This window comes from Dermacentor variabilis, chromosome 4 (assembly GCF_050947875.1).
Source record: "Dermacentor variabilis isolate Ectoservices chromosome 4, ASM5094787v1, whole genome shotgun sequence".
NCBI classification, from domain to species: domain Eukaryota; kingdom Metazoa; phylum Arthropoda; class Arachnida; order Ixodida; family Ixodidae; genus Dermacentor; species Dermacentor variabilis.
The window spans coordinates 16,020,552-16,040,934 of NC_134571.1; the positions used below are offsets into that span (position 1 = coordinate 16,020,552).

The window sequence follows — 20,383 nt, forward strand, 5'->3', positions numbered from 1 at the left end:
TTTTACATTCAGCACAAACAACGTCAGCTCGTTATGCACTGCGTAACGAACGGATAACAACACCACGAACACGTACAAATTTTGGAAGGGCTGTCCTCGCTTATCAAATACCCGCACTAATAAAGCGTGTGAATTCCCAAATAAATTTCAGCATGAAACTCTATAAATTCAAGTCGCAAATAAGACGTTTTTTGTTGTATGAGTGAAGAACCCTTTAACACAAGTGCATATTTATTTTTTCATGTCTCTGTGTTTTCATTGTATGTTCATAGTTGCCATATCTGTATTTGATTTTTTCTTGCATTGTATATTATTTTCACTATTTCAAAATGCCCTGCGATGTAAAGTCTTTCGAACTGTTTTTTTTTTTTTTGGAAATGCATCACTTTGCCTGCTGTCCTGTATGGTCCCCAGGTCCCCTCAAGTTGTCTATGACAACTTTTTTGCCTGGAGGACCCCAAACAGTGTGCTGGAAATAAACTGAACTGAAGAAATCAAGCAAGCTATTGACAGAGGTCTAATTGTGGGTTCTGTATTCATCGATCCGACCAAGGCATTAGACGCCATAAACCATCGCATACTACTTGTTAAACTCGAATAATTTGGTATATCTGGTCCTCCACTAAACTTTATTAGAGACTGCTTGAGTAATCGGTCTCAAATGGTACAGGTTAACAGCCATCTCTCATCATCCAAGTTAACTAAAGTAGGAGTCCCACAGGGATCAATTTTAGGCCCACTTTTATTTTTGATGTTTGTTAATGACCTACCCACCATTCTTTCTAAGACCAAGTGCATACTTTACGCTGATGACACGACCATATTTACATCCAGTAAATCAACAGACCAATCCCACCGACCGAGCTGCGCATGCGCCGGTTTTCCGGAAGTAGCGCTGCCCTTATCTTGGTTGTAGTCAGTTGGTTAACCCCACCACCGCAGCCCCCGCACGTTGAGTACTGCGCACGAGCTTCCCAGACACCTCTGCGACTCAACCACCGAGAAAAATGCGTCATGTGAGTATTTTAAGAAATTACATCGGCTGTTCAATGCAGCGTGCGGAGCGAACGTTCAAAACTGCCTGCTGCTCTTTCATTTCAGTTGTTACCCGCTCATTACGCGTTGAGTATTGTATTGGTTCGAGCTATGATGTAGTACATGCTGATGTACGCGGTCGTTTTGCCTTGCTGTTTTTGCACACGTGCATCTCGGTGACTGCAACGTTATGTTTGCTTAGCGACGGACATAACAGGATTTGTATACCTGTTGGAAACAGGTTTGAAGTGCGGCGCCGAAACTTTCGTGCCCTAATGATGCTTGCCTACATGGGTTCCGCGTAGGACTCGGAGACTCCGGTAACAACGATATCTAGTAGTTCTTAAGTAAGCTAGGCGGCGCCTTTTATTTGCATTCAAGAGAGTGGTACGGTTGCTGCTTCGAAAACTCCGACTGCGTGGCGTGAGGCGAGCGTCCCATTTTTTTTTTTCTTGCGCACGCGAACATGCGTCGTTCTCCATTATGAGCAGCCGTGCTATGCTTTCATCAGTGATTCGCACTGGTCGATTAAGCCGCATGTAAGGACCAACAGCCAACAAGTGCCGCGCTAGCGTTCGAGTCGCAAGCGCACACACTTACCTCAGAGCTGCCTGTTTTTCCTTTGTATAGCAGTTGCTATGGTTGCAGACCAGTTTTTAAAACTATCTTCTAAAACACTGTATTGTTGCAGTGCACTCATGAAATGGCTACATTTCAAAATGGTCAATGTTTTCCCCGTGATTACTTTTAATTGCGTGGACTGATTTTTGATTATAATTTTCTGCAGTTCCCGTCCCATTTCGTTGCAGGCATGTTTTTTCACTGCTATTATATCATATCCTTATTTCCTATTTCTTTAACCTCACTTGTGTTTTATGGTCTTTTGTAATTGCTACGCTACTAAGGTTTTTTTCTCCTTATTACAGATTTCCCTGTGTACTTTATGTGCGCTCTGCCTCCCATTATAATGCCCATCGCTGTGGCCTTTGGGGATGGTTGCATAATAAATAATAACGAAAATGAGAATTACTTTATAGTTAAGCTGATGTCAGCAGTAGTATAGTTACTGTCATCAGATTAGCAGCACAGCGTGACACCAGAAAGAATAGATGCTGATAGGGTACAAACATAATGCAGTGAAGGCATTTAACGTTTTCGATACATGCAGCTGGTTCATTAGCCTGGCTCGTGTGTGGACTATGGAGCACAGATTGACTGGTACTACAAGAACGCACCAAGTGACTCCTCTCGTCGCACGATGACTCCACACAAACCAAAAAATTGACAAAAGTCGTTCGGAAACAGGACGCACAGGCACTCCGGGCGGCTGGAGCGGCCGGATGTATACAAGTACCGGCATGCACCGCGGCAGCGGTGCCGGCGTGAAACTGGCTGGTGAGACTTTATGGTGCCAAAATAATCATCTGCCACATTAATCCTACTAAAACCACATTTATGGTGTTCCAGTCCCGGCGAATTTCAATCGACGCCCACCTTTTGTTCACATTAGTGATTACGTCCCACAGGTTTCGGACGAAGCGCGGTTCCTCGGTGTCATCTTAGACACTGTACTAAAATTTCATGCACACGCCCGATCGCTTGTGAAAAAAGATTGCATATGGCATCCATATTATCGTCAAGACAACAACTTATTTTCCACCACCTCACATCGTACGATCTTTGTATTTTGCTTATATTCATAGCCACCGGTCGTATTGTGCATCGTCATGTGCCAGTACTTATTCCACACATACTGAACGTCTGCAGCAACTTCCGAACCAAGCCATGAGACTAATGATTTTCAGCCCATTTGATTTGTCCTGCAGGTCACTGTTTCCTAAGCTTAACAATCGCCCGTTACGACAATTATTCCGTCATAAACTATCCATAATTTCATATAGGCTCGTCACACACATCGTCATTGAATGCATTGATCCTGAACACCTTACCAACAAAAACAGTACCCGGTTTTGCCTCCGCAATAATCTTCTTTTACATGCCGTAAGGACGAATTACGACAAGTTCACAGCCCTCTTCTCTGGCATAGCAATATGGAATTCCATTACCTTTCGGAATAAAATCATAACACAGCGTTCATACATTCTTCGCGCTCGCCAAGACATATTTCATTCAAGAATTAACCGACCCACCTTAATTTCTTAATTAACTATCAATATGTATGTCGTTTTGCTGTATACCTTAGGTTTTTGTATAAGTAATTAATATTATTGATAATGAAACGAGTTTGGGCTCTCATGTGGGGTTGATTGTTCTTGTTAATATTTGTTGTTATTCTGCTTGTTCACACGCCTTCGACTATTTTAATGTTTTTTAATAATTAGCATTACCACTAACTAATTTATCTAATTTCCTGTTATAGATAATCAACTTACCTAATTAGTCTTATTGTTCACATGACCGTACTTCTTAGCTGGTTTTCTATAATAACCCTATTTATGTAATCATAGCAGGTCCGCCTGGCAGTTTTTTCTAAACTCTGGGACCTCCTGCTGTAATACTATTACCTTGTAACTCCAACATGACTCTTAAAATAAACTTGACTTTTAAAAAAAATTGGGACACCCTGTATACGTTCAGCCACAGCGCAAGTATCACCAACTCCTCACACTCGCTTTGACTCTGCGTCAGTGATAGTTCCGGTTTCCCATGTTATAATTATTCCCAAATAAGTGGAAAAATACCTATCAATGAAGGGCTCAGCCAAAGAGGCCCAATCTCTTCCATTATATTCAGTGCATACACAGAAGAAATATTCAAGCTGTTAGACTGGAAAGGATTACGAGCAACGAACAACGGCGAATATCTCAACAACCTTCAACTTGCCGATGACATCGTCCTGTTCAGCAAGGCTGGGGATACATTGCAACAATTGATTGAGGACCTTAACCGGAGTATGATGAAGATTATTATGCAGAAGACAAAGGTAACGTTGAATAGCCTGTCAAACGAACAAGAATTCATGATCGGCAGTCAGGCTCCAGAGTTTGCGCAGGAGTAAGTTTATCAAGGTCATTTACTCACAGGGAACCCTGATCATGAGAAGGAAACTTACAGAAGAATGAAAATGGGTCGGAGCGCATACGGCCGGCGTTACCAAATCATGACCGGGAGCTCAACGCTGTCGTTGAACAGAACAGGGTACAGCCATGGCATTCTACCGGTGCTAAGATATGGGGCAGTAACTTGGAGGTTAACATAGAAGCTTTAGAACAAGTTAAGGACCACTCAAACAAACGATGGGACGAATAATGTTAAGCATGGCGTTAAGATACAGGAAGAGAACGGTGTGGACTCTCAGAGAGCAAACGGGGGTTGCGGTAGTTGACATTAGGAAGAAAAATTGGATCCGGGCAGGCCACGTAATTCGTACGGCACATAATCGTGAAGCGCTGTCGAGGACGGCATAGTAGGGTGATGAAATAAGGCAATTTGCAGGCAAAACTTGGAATCAGCTAGCACAGATCAGGGGTAATTAGAGATCACTAGGAGATGCCTTCGTCCTGCAGCGAATATAATTATACACTGATGACGTTTCACAACATCAAAAATTCATCCGGAATTTTAACGCATTGCTCCTTTTGAGACACAGTTCGCGTCGTACTGTGAGGCCGCATTCACATGTTTACAGAACAGTGTCTGTCTCGCCTCTTGAACCAGGAGATTTAGTCGCTTTGTAATAGGGTCGCGGTGGTGTTGCTACAGGCGGGATTAGCCTAGCAGACCTGGCCGGCAATTGCTCCACCTTAGCATCTTTTTCCGCACCAAATATGTCACCATGTGTCCATCAGTCCTGTTTCTTGAGTTGCTAGGCGAATGCATGACGCTTAATTCCACTGGCATTCTTTTGACGGCGGTGCGGTGAACGGACAACCGCGGTTGCGCTTGTCGGTGCTGAACAGACGCCCGGAAATTGAAGATGCCGAAAAGTGGTGCGCAGTAATTTGGCGTGAGAATACAGCCTCAACAACTCCGTGGCCTGAACTACAGGTGCACGGTGTGCGAACATGTTATCAGATGACCGTGCTTCTTTCTTTGTCATTTATTCCGAGCTTTGCTTTAAGCTCGATATCATACGACGCCGGAAGTTAAGCGCGCTGCCACATCGGTTGCACCCTTATCTTGCTGTAAGAACATTGTGGCTAAGAAATTGCGTATGAACTGCACAGCTTAGTGGATTCTGCCCCCGATCGATGCCCATATATCGTATATAACATCGCTCGAACTTAACGCGTCTATTTTATGCAATGCGCCGTAGCCACGACGAGAACCGCGGCTAAAGTGAATTTCATGTAGCTACCATTTAAAGAAAATACCCCCCATTATTACGGAATAGTTGCCGCATTACGTCAGTTAGCTGATGTGTTGGCGCAGCGCGACGGAAACGCGATATGTGTACGTCGTGGATGCCTTGCGTGTGGTTGCTGCATAAATTGTGAGTTTAAAGGATGCCAGCAGTTACAAAAGCAGGTTTTACCTGGACAGGGGTCCAGTGTGCAGGACCTGGTGTCGTAGGCGCTGCCGAAGCAGGTACCATCAAGCCTGCCGCACAGCCTGTAGCGCATCTGGCTTCCACGACCGCACGACCCCGAGCATGGACCCCACTCGGTCCAGTTGCCCCAGGAGGACGACGAGCCTGGGCAGAGAAGTGCAATTGCGGTCTGGCCGGCGGCTACGTGGTGCAGTCATGACTGGCCTTACCGGGATCGCAAGCGTGAATTCAATAGTAAACCAAGCAGCCCAAGAGCAAGTCAACTTCAGTTGTCAACTCGTGTACCGTGCGTGGGTGCACGTTAAGGAACTCCTAGTCAAAATTATTTATTCGGAGCCCGTCACTACGGCACCCAGCACAGCCCACCGTGCCCAGTTAAGGCACGTCAGACCTTCTAACTTAATTTTGCTGGAACAGTTGGCAGACACGTGGTTTCGTACAAAAGTTGTCAGTCGCTTAATTTTACGTGATTCGAATGTGAAAGCATGAGGACTTGTTTAAGTTACCACCGTAAACTAAAATTCCACCTTAATCCACATTGCTCCAATTTGTACCAACCTTAATCCACCTTAATACATTTTAACACACCTTAATTCATTTTAATACCCCTTAATCCAATTTTGAGAATGGGCCAGGGCGTCTGGCCGACGCCTTGGCTGTTCACCGTGGGATTCCGCAGTGTGAGTCGCAGCAGGTCCAGCGCCGAGGACATGACATCATCCCTTGATCACGTGAGTTTTCTTGCCATCGGATGTTAAGAGGAAGCTTCAGCTCTGGTGCTCCTATCTAAATACATGTAAAAAGAGAATTCGTTTTTCTCGGCAACCACTGCACCAATTTTGACGAGGTTTGTTGCATTTAAAAGAAAAACTTAAAGTCTAGTGACTGTTGGTTTCGAATATTTGAATTAGGGCGTCAATCTTTTATTAAAAACTGGCGAAAATACTAAATTTCCAAAAAACAAAAGTGCCAAGTTTACAACTCTGTAACTCCTAAAGGAAAAACGATAATACAATTCTGTGAAATGCATCTAATAGTACATCCAAAGCGGACAAAATTGATATATTACACATGAATCTCAAAAAATTTAGTAAAATGGAAATACAGCTTTTGCAGAACCCTTGTAAACAACGTAACAAATTCACGTAAGATGTAACATGACATATCGAATTTGTCCGCTTTCAATGATCTAATCGATGCCGTTTACAGAACCGCGATATCTGTTTTTGATACAGAGCTATCAATATTAAAAAATTGTGCTTCTATTTTTTTCAAACGGCCAAATATTTGAAAATTGTTTTAAGAAAATTCAAGCCCTAAATAGAAATTCCGCTTCCAACAGTCACTAGAATTCAGCTTTCTCTTTCAAATGCAACAAATTTCATTAATATCGGTCCAGGGGTTATCTCATAAAAACGTTTTTGCGTTTCACATGTATTTGAATAGGCCGCGTCGGAGTTGGGTCCGAGCTAAAGCTTCCTCTTAACGACGGAAGCCGAATGTTTCGCTTTCATCAGGGCACATCAGGTTTTCGCCTTAAAATGGAGGATGACCACTGATAGCGTCTCACCGGACTCCAGCGACCAGGGCCGGCACTGTCTGAGCAGCTCGAAGACGGCGCCATTGCGAGCCACGCTGACGTAGGCGAAGCAGAAGTGCGCGTACGCATCGGGGAACAGGTGGCACCCCAGGGTGAGCGCGTGCTTGCCCCGCGGCAGCCTCCGCTCGAACAGGTAGCGCCAGGGGGGAGACGCGTGCGCCGGCAGCCGGGCGGGACCCGGGAGGCCGTACACGCGCACCTTGTCCCGGTCCCTGCGCCACGACGGAAAACGTCGGGGACAGAAAAACGTCCTTAGTAAAAACCACCTCGGGTGCATTTTACTCGCACCGTTAAATATACGTATAGACACAAGAGAGAAACACGCAGGACAGGTGCTAACAACGGGAAACTCGAATAAGAACGACACAGAATCAATGCGAAAGACCAACCTGCGTGCGCATAAATCCAGTCCAAAGCATTTGCAAATAAATTAACCGCGAACTAAAGAAAAAGAAAAACGTCACGGGCCCGCGCGAAACACGCATCAGTCGATGCATAAGCTAGAGCTCCATAGGAACTCCGTTTTCGGAACCACGCACTACAGGGTCTTCGCGTCGTCTTCACGAGAACGATCTGACATGCCCGCCCGGCGTCGACGGCGAACTGAGGCTTGTCCTGCTCTCCGCACAGCGGTCTGATGAGCCAGATCTTGCCTGGCTGTAGCCGCGCACGTAGCTCTACGATTCGCTTCTTCAGCAGCGGTTCATATATTGGAAGGAGGCGCCATATCGTGTACCGGAGTAAACACAGGTACCAACATTGCGTGGCGCGCTTGTCACATTCCTTGACTCACTTCTGCGTAGCCCCGCTCTAGACAAGCAAATCCTGGCTGTCCGGCGTGCCCGCGACCAGGCCAGTGGGCTAGACCTGCCGGTCCCGATTTGGGACTAGCCGGGTGCGCAAGGAAAGCGCGTCCTCGTCGGACCTGCAATGAAGTTTCTTCACTCACTCATCCACTTGACCCGTGGTAAGGTACGCTGCTGCTGCAGCTGATGATGATAATAATGATTATTTATTCGCGTCCCCTTCGAAACGGCGTGGTGAAAAATAATCACCTAGCCTGCTTGAGTTAACCAGGCCCAGCTACATGCAGGATGCAACTGTTATATGCAACTGCTACATGCAGGGACACCTGGTGGAATATAACGGAACTGCGCTGCCAAGTGTGCCCGTTTCGACGCTACGCCGCCCGCATGTCACATCGCGTGTCAAATGGTGCGATACGATGGTAATGATGATGATCATTTAATGGCATTCCCTTTGAAACGGGATGTTGACAGACACCTAGCCTGCTTGAATTAATCAGGTATGTCATACATGTTTTTCATTCAATATCTATATACCTCCATAATCTTATTTTTTTTGCTCAACACTTCTCAATCTACCTTGTACCGCTACCTATGCAACTGTTACTTTGTGTGCTACCTAGTGTAATAATATGCAACTGCAATGCAAAGGGCGCACCTATAGACGCTACGCGGTGCGCATTTCACATCCCAAGGCAAGTAGCACAATATGATGCTAATGATGATGATGACGATTTATTGGCATCGCCTTTAAAACGCGCCGACTATGTCGACTATACATGCCGACATTGCGAAACCTGGCGGCAGTCGCTTGAAAAACAGGTCGTTGAAGTGGTCCAGTTATTTATCTGCATCTGAAGAAAGTGCGACAGACCCAACGCTGTGCTGGAAGCTCGCGGTGTTGTCGGTGTTGCGAGAAGGCGACGGAGCAGCACAGCGCGGCAGTGGCTATAGTATTAGTAATAATTAGGGGTAGGCGAATACTCGAAGTTTCAAATACGAATTGAATGATATTACACACTAACTATTCCCATTCGAAAATTTACTTTTCTGTACGTGCTTTCGAATACCGGCATTAACCAAATATTTCGCAACAACGGACTCTTAAGTTAAAGTAGGGCTATACTGTTCTCCGTCTGCTAAACGACGTATCGCAAGTTATCAGAAGTGAAACAAAGACAAATGTTTTTGAAGTAATGCAGAAACAAAACGGGTAATGCAAGCCGTGCTTTTGGTTTCGCGGTGGTAGCCTATATGAAAAGCTGTAATTTTTGCTTGTAGTCTGTAATATCGACACGTGTACTTGTGTATCTTTTTCGGGTTACTGCTTTTCACCGTCTAACAAATGTTATCTCTCAGCGCGGGACGCGTCCACATTTATCGGAAGTTTCTCGAATGTTGTCGATGGTTCTTTCTGCTGTCTGTTACCACGATAGCTTGCTCAATCTGATTGCACGTGCGACGCGAATTGTGTAGAACTTTCTGGAAGACACGCGGGTACCAGCGGTCACTCTGGAACCTTCGATGGCTCATGTATAAAAGCCGACGCGCTTGACCCGCAGATTTGGACAATCGCAGACTGTGTTCGCCGCTATCGTTGTGCTTTAAGTGTAGCCTGTTTTTGTTGGCACAGTTTCACCCATAAAAAGTTAGTTTCGTCATTCACAGTATTGCTACTGCGTTCTTTTCCATAACTACTACGTGACAATATAGTGTTTCTTGAAGTCTATAGTCATTTAGCAGTTATATATACTTACGCTATATGTTGTTTTTCTTTCAACGGGCCATTTTACATGTGTCTAACAAGTCTCTCAGCAGCTTCTAACTTCGAGTAAACTACGGAACGATTTCATAGGCATCTAATTCAGGTGTAAATCTTTCATTCATCAATGCCAGTTGACTATTAAAGTTGCTTCTTCTCACAATTTTTTTTTCTTTTTTCAACAATCACTTATTCAGTCTTCTTGAAAGCTAGTCATGCAAGAGCCAGACATTCTAGAAAAGCTTGTTTGCAACCAGGCTCTAAAGATATTGAGAGCTTATTTGTGCAGTTCTTTTATTGGAAATTTGGGATCTTATGTTTAAAACTGATGCTAATTGTCTGCGATATTGGGCTGTTGTTTTCTCTAGTCAATAAAAGTGTGGGAACTAATCATACCAAAATAGATATTCCTGCTATAAAAATGTGCGTCTGAATACTTGATATTTATTTCGATATTCGATACTTACTATTCGTATTCGACTCGTATACGAAAATTTCGATATTCTCCCTCCCCTGGTAAACTTCAACGCCACCTGCGCGCTCCTCCGGGAAGCTGAAATCGGCAGGACGCCAGTGCCTCGTCGAGCGAGTCGGCAGCCGTATCTTACTCCGTGGTTGCAAGAGTCAATTTGAAACATATGCTCATGTCTATCTACTTCTGTAGGTCATGTGACTGGAAACCTTTATTTGAGCGCACACGCGCGACGAGATACAAAACCCGGTAGGAATGTGAGACTGCAGGGCCATTCCACATCAAGAAAATCTGACATTTGCGTGTCAGTCCCCTCTGATCTTTTGTTACCCTTTTTGAGTTGGGAGATGGACTGGCTTGAAAATGCGTTGAACTGGGCGCATACGTACCCAGGTTGGGCTTTTGTATTTGTTCTCTGTTCTTAACTAGAAGTGTTCGAATAATAAAATTTACGAACTGAATAGGATTTCTTTTTTCATTTCTAAACAAAGTGAAATATAAAGCTTGTGTGGCGCCCGTTCCGTAGAGAAATAAAGCCTACATACATTGTGTGACAAATGCACGCGGTACTATGCGCAATTGAAGCTCCGGACAACAAAGAAGTTTGAAAACGTGAAACAATCGTTTTTAGTTACCTGGCGCACCACAACCATGACAGTAACGGAACAAGAAATAAGCTCGTCAACACGTGCATGCACAATTCGTTGAACGAAAGAACTGTGACACTACACCACACATTGTTTTAAAGGGTAGCAAACCCCATGAGACTGGCCAAATAATAAATCGAGACAGCAAAGTAGTATATAGGCGGTCTAACAGCAAGTCATTCTTAGAGAATAACTGGAAATCATTGAGCGTAGCTACCTGTTCCATGCGCACTCATTCAGGAACTCATCTTTGCTTGTAACATTTCCCTCGTTTTGTGCACATTATCAAGTCAAATAAGAAGAGTAACTGGAGCCTCCTACAGACGCTAACATGTCCTTAAACACAGCGAATACTAACACTAAGAAACACAGAAGCTGGAAACCCTTGTACAACTTGTACTACTTCACAAGCACAAGAAGTACAGGGACACACGTATGGAGCACAAATAAATACTTTATTTTGGAGAATTACCCCGCATGTATAAGTTGGTTAAGGGTAACGTACAAAATAAAGAAGTCGTAAGCTTGAACTTCATTCGCACTATAGTGTGTTCTTCCTGTTTGTTAGTATAAATATAGCGCATATGAAACAAGTCCCTTTGTTGAACCTGAGGACGAATACTCACCCTTATCAAATACTTGAATGTCTAAATTGATATAATGTGATCATGTCAGTCACTATATACAGCTTGCCGTTCTTACTTGCACTTAACGAATTTCGTGCAATGTCACTGAACGGTTAGGCCATGGAAGTGTTTGCGCTTTTGTTAACGATTTAAATAGGGAAGCGTGCGTTGCAGCCGAGTTAAACTTTTCTCTCTAATTGAAATCGTTTTTATTTTCCGGCCTCCGAGGCGCCTACACCGGCCTTTCGTGTATACGTGAGTTTAAACAAAACATTGTTGCCAGAGAAGACTGCAGAAGAAGAAAAAAAAAAAGGCGTACTTGCTGCAGGTAGTCGGGTACCGGTAGAGGACGTTGATGCCGTCGTGGCAGCTAGAGATGGCCGCTTGCGCCACGTTGAGCATGTAGCGAGAGCTCCACACAACCCGCACGGGCACGCTCTCAGACACCAGCGGCAGCTTCGGGTCGTCGGCGCATGATAACCGCACCTGCAACCGCCAGAGCATCTCTTTAGACCTTACCTCAATTCTGAATGTCACGAAATCAATATTAGGAGGGTGGGGTGTCACAGTGAGAAATCAAAACCTAAGCGACAGCAACGACTGCGCGAGCACGGTCGGCGGTCGCTCAGCTGAATCCGCGAAAATACACGCAGGGACGAGCAGTTAACTGACCATCCTGACGACTATGAGCGATCACTTGCGGACAGTGCCTTTCACAAGTGGCTGTTGTAAGGTCTGCATTAAACTGGCTTCCATGCTTCCACGCCGCAAAGCGCCACCGCCGCACAACTCCGCCGGTGAACTCCAGCTTTTACAATGCCCATCCCGACCCTTTGATCGCGTGGGCATAGATCTCTACGGGCCACTTCCGCTGACTCCTACCGGCAACAGGTGGATAATCGTTGCGGTCAACCACTTAACCCGTTATGCGGAGACTGCTGCTCTACCAAATGCCACAGCTCAGGAGGTCGCCAATTTCATATTTCGTCGTTTTCTCCTTCGTCACGGAGGTCCACGTGAACTTTCAAGCGACAGAGGCCGCGCCTTCTTATCTGAAGTCATCGAACGACTGCTTGCTGAATGCGCCATTGTTCATCGTAAATGCACTGCTTATCACCCACAGACTAACGGTACCACGGAACGCTTTAATCGAACTCTTGGTGACATGCTCGCCATGTATATCTCACCTGATCACTCTAATTGGGACCTAGTTCTTCCGTTTGTCACCTACGCCTACAACACCGCGACTCAGGCCACTACCGGATTCTCACCCTTTTACCTTCTTTACGGCCGTCATCCTTCGCACACAATTGACACCATTCTACCCTACCGGCCTGACCCATCTGAATGCCTGCCGTTCTCGGAAGCCGCCAGACACGCCCAGGAATGTCGCCAGCTGGCCCGCCGATTCACCTCGGACGACCAGAACCGTCAAAAAGCCGTTCACGATGCCCAGAACTCGACTCCCAATTTTCTCCCGGGCGCTCTCGTTTGGTTGTTAGTGCCACACCGCACGCCTGGGCTCACTTCAAAACTCCTTCCGAAGTATGACGGGCCATACCGCGATCTCGAGAGAACATCACCCGTCAATTACCTGGTTGAGCCGCTAACGCCGCCGTCCGAAATGCGACGTCGTAACCGCGAAGTCGTCCACGTTCAGCGTCTCAAGCCGTATCACCATTCTACCGTCCTTCCAGAAAACTAAGTCGCCAGGATGGCTCCTTTATTTCCGCGGGGGCCATTGTAAGGAAGATGACGAACGTGCGCACAGAGTCAGCAGCATGCGACACGTTTCACCGCCTAACAAATGTTATCGCACAGCGCAGGACGCGCCTGCATGTATTGGAAGTTTCTGGAATGTTATCGATGGTTCCATCTGCTGTCTGTGACCGAACCTTGTGTAGTCTGATTGCATGTGTGCGCAACGCGAATAATGTAGAACTTTGTGAAAAGCACGCGGGGCCCAGCGATTACTCTGGAACATTCGACGACCGATGTATAAAAGCCGACGCGCTTGACCCGCTCATCAGATTTTTCGACGATCGCCGACCGTGTTCGCCGCTATCGTTATGCTATAAATGTAGCCTGTTTTTGTGGGCACAGGTTCGCCCAATAAAAGTTAGTTTTGTCTTTCACAGTATTGCTACTGTGTTCTTCAACGTCACCACTACGTGACAATATATATACAGTTATATTAGTGACAATTCTGCCAAATGAATCCCTAGAAAGAAAGCAAAACGAAGCACGCGTGGTAATTGTTGAATATGTCTGGAAGCCTACTTGGAGGAAGCGGGTAGGATAGTGGAGAAAGTACATTTATCTTACTGGGGTGGGGCGTCGTGTTGATTTAAAAGGACCCTGAAACACTTCTCTAACTAAACAAAATATGGCCTCACTGTTAAACGACGTCGTCTCACGAATGTCATGCCGCACATTTTTTTCGGGTCATTCAATACAGGTGGAGTTGTCGCACCGATAACTGGCTTTCCCTTTTCGTCTCCACCAGCACGCTGGAAGCTAGCTACACAGGCTGCACGGCGGATAAATCAAGGGTCAATACCTCGGCCCATAGTAGGGTGCCTCGATGTCCTCTTCCCCGACGGGAGAGGAGGAGGTCGAGGTACCACAGCCAGAAGTAAGCCAGATGTTTCGTGTCGCAGCACCTCGTGGCGGCTGCGGTAAACTACACGCTACGCAGCACGCCGCTGCCATCTCGGAAGGCCACGCGACGCTGACGCAGCTACGCGCAGTGCAAAAAAAGAATTGCTCTTTTTCTGTCCTTTTTGAGATAACGGTGATATATATTTTTTATTTATATAACTCATAATTATCAATTATGTGTTGCTGAGAATGCTCTCGTGATCACAAATCAATCCTTATAATGTACTTAACAAAATCAACCAATAGCTTTGGTGGGCCAGCTGCTTTCGATGACACTGCATGACGACATTGCGGAAGCGAAAGAAAGCGGTTTTTCGATGTTTCCGAGAAGAGATTGTAGGTTCCCGGCTGCATGCGGTGCAGTAATATTTGGCTCACATGTTAATAGCTTTTAGAGCAAAGAAACGCACGACCCGCGAGAAGGCACACAGGATGTGTCGTGCATTTCTTTGCGCTAAAAACTATTAACATACAATACCAACGAGCCCACCAGCCTGTTTTGTTGAACATGGCTTACATGTTCACAGCAGCCTCTACGACAGATCGGCAACGCTTTCTTGCTTTGCTCAAATAGTGATTCGGGCTTACTTTAACTTACATGCTTGTACATACGCCTCGATGTAGCTTATATTTTACCACGTATTGGCAGTTGGTACTCAACAAGAGAGGGATTGGGCCCGTCATATCAGCCAACGAAATGGCACGTATCCTTTCTTGGTTTCATAAATGTCAATGGTCTGTTGAACGTTTAGAGACGTGCTTCAGCAACGTTGCAAGAGACGTCCAGGCACCACCATGGGGATGGCACACCAGGCACGTGCCCTGCCTCCCCCACCCCATCCCAAAAAAAAGAAAAAAAGAAAAATATACATAGCGTTTTTGTGTTAGTATGCGGTCTGCCGAGCCCCCCCCCCCCAATATATATATATATATATATATATATATATATATATATATATATATATATATATATATATACACTTCGGGCGACGCCGCTGCCCACACCACAAAGCATCTTCCCGCACCTGGTAGTAGCCAGCCCGGTCGAAGGCCTCGCAGTCAAGCGTGACGTCGTGGCTTCGCAGCTCGGCCCAGCTGGCCAGAGGCTTCTGGTCGACGAGGGACTCCTGGAACCAGGACTCGGGCTCGCGGTGCGCGCCCCGGTACACCAGCGACACCACGAAGCCGTAGTCGTCCTGGTGCAGGGGAGCGCAGCGCAGACCCGGCAGCTCGAACGTCACCACCACGTCCGAGCCGTACGTCTCCAGCACGAGGGGCACGTGCGTCACCACTTCCGGCCAGCGAACCAGGGTGTCGTGCGTCGAGCGTGCCAGCACGGTCTCCTGCGACCAGGTCGCGAGGGGCTCACGTGGCCGTTCTCGGAAAGCTACGCAGCAACGGTGTTAGCCAGATTGATGCTTAGAGAGCCGGGCTTCTACATCAGTTCCTATACTTAGTTCCGTCAGCTGAAAATGCGCATATTAGGCAGACGTATACAGCCCTCACCGTTACATGGATCTGCAGTATGCATAATGATTAGCGAAAGATAAACAATCTGCGCAGCATATGCTACGTTGCTTTTGCGCCATTAAAGCCGATTTAACTAAATAGGGAACAATCGTGGTGAAGCAGATACAGATTGCTTAGTAAAGAGAGGACAGACACAACGCGGAATTCACTGAGCGATAAGACTGAGTGCGCTCTTTTGTAAGTATAGTCGTACCGCAACCCTGCGCGACAAATTTCTGACAAAATAAGGTGCAAATTATACGTTAGCAGGCGAAATTCAAAGAAAGCCAACAGCAAACACATGATCGCAGTAAGCACGTCGCGGTTTTAAATTCGTGACGAAAGCAAAGAATCCCGAACTGCTCGTGTCAGCTCCTTTTGTGCAAGGCTGTTCCGGACACCTCGTATATCAGCCAGGAAGGCACCAAAAAACCTAAAATGCCGTGCGGTGAAAGACGCACCCTCGCGCTCAGTACATCTTGTTCTTTAAATGTGTTGTCACAATGAAACGTACGAACCTTGTAGATCATATCTTACGAAAACATACGTATATGCAGCAATACCGTTAATCGCGGAGATTCTGTCTCTGGAGCTGCTTTTTTTTTTCTCTGCTGCAATTTCTCTATTTCTATCTCTCTTATTATACGCTGCTTCGAATACCAAATGTGACAAGGAGATGTTCGATCCACGTGGCCTCGCTTAGCGATCCTTCATTTGCCCCCATGGGAGCTGCCTCATCGCGAGTGAAGCCTCAGCATATACTCAGCCTCTTCGGCGCCGCGCAGCCAGGGAGTCAACCTCTCATTTTCTCACCATACGTTCCCTCGCTCATCCTCCTAACTCTAAACACGGCTGAGACTTTCCCTCCCCGAGGGGGGCTGTTCCTTTTGTCTGACGCCAGAATGAAATGGCGGAACGAGGCAGTGCAGACAACGAGGGTCGTCAGCCGCAGCCGCACGTGCTGAAGCCACGGCCAGAGTCTCGGGAGGCGGGTTCCTTTCTCTCTCTCTCTCTCTCTCTGATGAATGACCACCACACGCGGGTGCGTCTCTATTCCATGGTTCGGGGTCCTCTTTACGAGTCCCCGTTGGATTGGTCGCTGGTGGCTCGCACCTCTTATCGACGTCAGCGCCAAGAGCGGTGTCCGCTGCTTCCTAAAAGCACGGCATACACGAGCGCAGCGCATATACCTTTACCGCAGCACCGCGCGCGATCGATGAGCAGAGGGCAGCGGTGTTAACGCATTAAGCCTGCTCTCGCGTGGGGTTCGAGTTTCCGTTATTGCTCTTCCTTCCGGACGTGATATCACCGCGGCCACGCGCTCATAGCGAGCGAACTTTTTTGTTGTTGTTGTTGTTGTTGCATGTACGCGCGTGCCCCTTCTGTATTATTCTACGTACGAGTTCTTACGAGCCGACCTGTAGTGAATTTGCTGTGGATCAGCACAGATTAGTCCCGGATTGGGCTGGCCCTGGAACGGTTCGCGTGGGCATCACATTGAAGGCATCTCAATTAAGGGCCCCTCGTCGCGAGATGTAAGCATGATTCGCCCTATATGTCACGTAACTTATTGAATGCTACGCAATATTGATTTTCGGTTTAGCTTAAATCCGACATGCAGCGACGCGGTTCGCATGAAAATCCGGCGGATGTATTCCGAAAAATGTACGCACGCGTGTGTATATATATATATATATATATATATATATATATATATATATATATATATATATATATATATATATATATATATATATATATATATATATATATATATATATATATATATATATATATATATATACACTGTTGTTCAATGCATGCTACATTGAAGAGTTTTTCTGAGTACGACAGAAGCCCGCGAATGCGCGCAAAGTGCCTCTAGTGGCCAGTCGTGCGGTAATTTTGCGTGTATTCGCGTGCTTCTTTCACGTTCGGAAAAAACAGTTTCATGTAGCTCGCATTGAGCGACACGAAGCTGTATCGGGAGATTCTCATGTTGCTCTACAATTTTCTCATGGACACTTTTATTCTAATTAAAATATTTGAGAAGTTCATTGATTAGTTAAGACTGATTATGTAACTAGGCGGTATGCAAAAAAAAAAAACATTTTGAGTACCTCCAAGTGAGGGCAAGCAACATCACCTCGGTTATGTCCAGCTACGTGGCATTTGCATATTTTTAAATTTTGGTGCTTGATAGTTGGGACACCCTGCCTAAAACTGACGTTGCAATGATAAGCACCTGTTCTTTCAAGGTCCTCGAAAGAACGGTGTGAATCTCATTCCACGCCGAATAACCTTCGAAAGGATAAAAAATACCGCAGCATAATGATTGTAGGCCGAAGGGTTAGGTACTATAGCTTCGGCTACGTATAGGCTGTTGACATTGGGCCCGTTATTGTTATACAGGTTCTCATGTGACGATGGCGAACACAGAGAGACGATCCACGATCCACTTACAGGAGGAACGAGAAAAGAGAACACAGGTCACGTTCTGACTAGCAACTGAGTTTACTAGATGAATTATAGTAGGGAGCGTTACCAATATGAAAAAAAAAATGAAATTATGGGGTTTTACGTGCCAAAACCACTTTCTGATTATGAGGCATGCCGTAGTGGAGGACTCCGGAAATTTCGACCACCAGGGGTTCTTTAACGTGCAACTAAATCTAAGTACACGGGTGTTTTCGCATTTCGCCTCCATCGAAATGCGGCCGCCGTGGTCGGGATTCGCATCCCGCGACCTCGTGCTCAGAAGCCCAACACCATAGCCACTGAGCAACCACGGCGGGTACCAATATGCCCAGTTTGTAGACCTAATGCCAGAGGAACGAAACATAAGTTTATAGTTAGAAAGAAGAAAGAAAGTCAGAAAGAAGCGCATGGACGCGCATTCGGCTCGCGTCACCACACCGCGGGCATACTGATAGTTTTCAGTTTCGCCGTGATACGGAAAGCGATAGTAAATCACTGACCCGCTTAATACTACAGTACTTGGTAATTGATGAGGGCAGACTGAGCTCGGGCAAAGTAAATATCTCACGTTTAAGCGGACAGTTTACGCAAGGGGGCGCAGGGACGGTTTCATAGTAGTGGTTGGGTGGAGTCAAAGAAAATTGTTAATGAGAAATCCAGCAGGTATTGCATCAGCAGGTACCAGCTGCCAATTTGTAAACAATACAAACGCTTCATGGTGTATAATTGTCAGTACCTCGTTAAGCTCTTTGGTAACAATGCGTGATGAAAACAATGCGTGATTAAAGAGTGCAATAAGGCACGATAGACGCGGCGCTACTCGTGTGTTTCTTCTCTTCCTGCGTCGTGTCTTCTCGCACTTAGGCAGTCAAGAGAGAGAGAGAGAGAGATTAAAGAAGGGAAAGACAATGAGATTAACCAGAAGCAAAAACCCGGTTTGCTATCCTACACTTGAAGGTGGGGGAAGGGGAATGTAGAAAGATATGAAGAGCGAAACAGAGAGAAACATAGAACATTCACACAACCACTGCTGTTCACAATACAGGATAACAGTTAACACTATTGTGAGTGCTAGAGTCGCTCATGCATGTTTGTTTTCAGTACGAACTGCAAACGACGCATTCGTAGCCCTCAGCTGCGACGGCTTGTGAGGTCAGTATTCTAAAATGAGTTGGTCGGACAATGAACTGTTGTCGAACCCGCTAGCGCGGTCACGAGCGCTCCTCTCTATACCTTGTATCGAGGAGAATCACATAAAAATGTGTACAAGTGTCTCTTTGGACCACAGTCATCACAGGCGGCGTTGTCAGCCATGCCAATACGGAAGGCAAAGTGGTTTTGCAGAGGCTACCCCTATATCTATAGCCGACAAAGCAGGGCATAGCATTGCGTCTAGCTGCTCAGACACAGCTGGAATGCGCGGCGTGCTGGTGCGAGACATCACGTTCTTTATGCGGCACAGACGAAGTTTTCGAAACACGCGACCCTGCAGTGGCCGGACTCTTCGCCGCCACCCTTACACAATCCAGACAAACGTGGTGCTCTCGGGCCTCACCCCGTCGGCGGCGACGAGAGCGAAGGTGTATCTGCCGGCGCGGTGCACGAGCCCGCAGGCGAACACCGCACGGCCCGTGGAACCCCGGCGGGGCAAGTCGGTCTTGGCCAGCACCGTGCCGTCCCGGGCGTCGGCCACGTGAGCCGTGAGGCCGCCCGCGGGGCCGCTGCCGGCGGCGCCGCGTACCTCGGGCAGCCCGTACTCGACGCTCAGGTCGCCCGACAGCGACGCGTACTGCTCGGGCCCTCGCACCCAGTAGCTGTAGCCGCCTTCCTCGGGCGGCTTGGGCTGGCTGAGTGCCGCCTTGCTCGCTGCGTAGATGAACAGGAAAAACAGTCATTCAACTCTCTGACGTCGGCTACACATACATACCTTGGACATACTCCTCTATTCGGAATGACCGATAACGCTCTTAATTGCACCACGCCCTGGGAGCATGTTAAAGAACCAAAGGAAGTGAAAGTTAACCCGGAGCTCGCCTATATGGCGTGCCTCATAATTGAATCGCGGTTTCGGTGTGTAAAATTTATTTTCATTTAATTTTAATGCCCGATAGTACCGTATGTGAAGTATGCGTGGGTGCAAAGGCCTTTGTCGGAGATCACTAACGCTTGAGCACACAATTACTTGAGTGCAACTCGAAAGGGCACAACTTTCCTGAAAATGAAGTTAATTTGAAAGATACTGCGGGCATAGTAGTAGCGGCTTTTCCGTGTAAACAG

General features: G+C 46.6%; 1 protein-coding gene across 1 annotated transcript in view; it reads right to left on the reverse strand.

The window, feature by feature from the left end:
• Nucleotides 1–20,383, reverse strand: part of gogo (thrombospondin-1 like protein golden goal) — a 95,511-nt gene that overhangs the window by 13,878 nt on the left and 61,250 nt on the right. The window contains exons 3-7 of the mRNA XM_075688210.1: nucleotides 19,662–19,972; nucleotides 15,145–15,462; nucleotides 11,778–11,944; nucleotides 7,116–7,357; nucleotides 5,531–5,689 (exon numbers count right to left, since the gene is read on the reverse strand). Coding sequence (XP_075544325.1) covers nucleotides 5,531–5,689; nucleotides 7,116–7,357; nucleotides 11,778–11,944; nucleotides 15,145–15,462; nucleotides 19,662–19,972 — 1,197 coding nt within the window. The remainder of the gene's footprint in view (nucleotides 1–5,530; nucleotides 5,690–7,115; nucleotides 7,358–11,777; nucleotides 11,945–15,144; nucleotides 15,463–19,661; nucleotides 19,973–20,383) is intronic.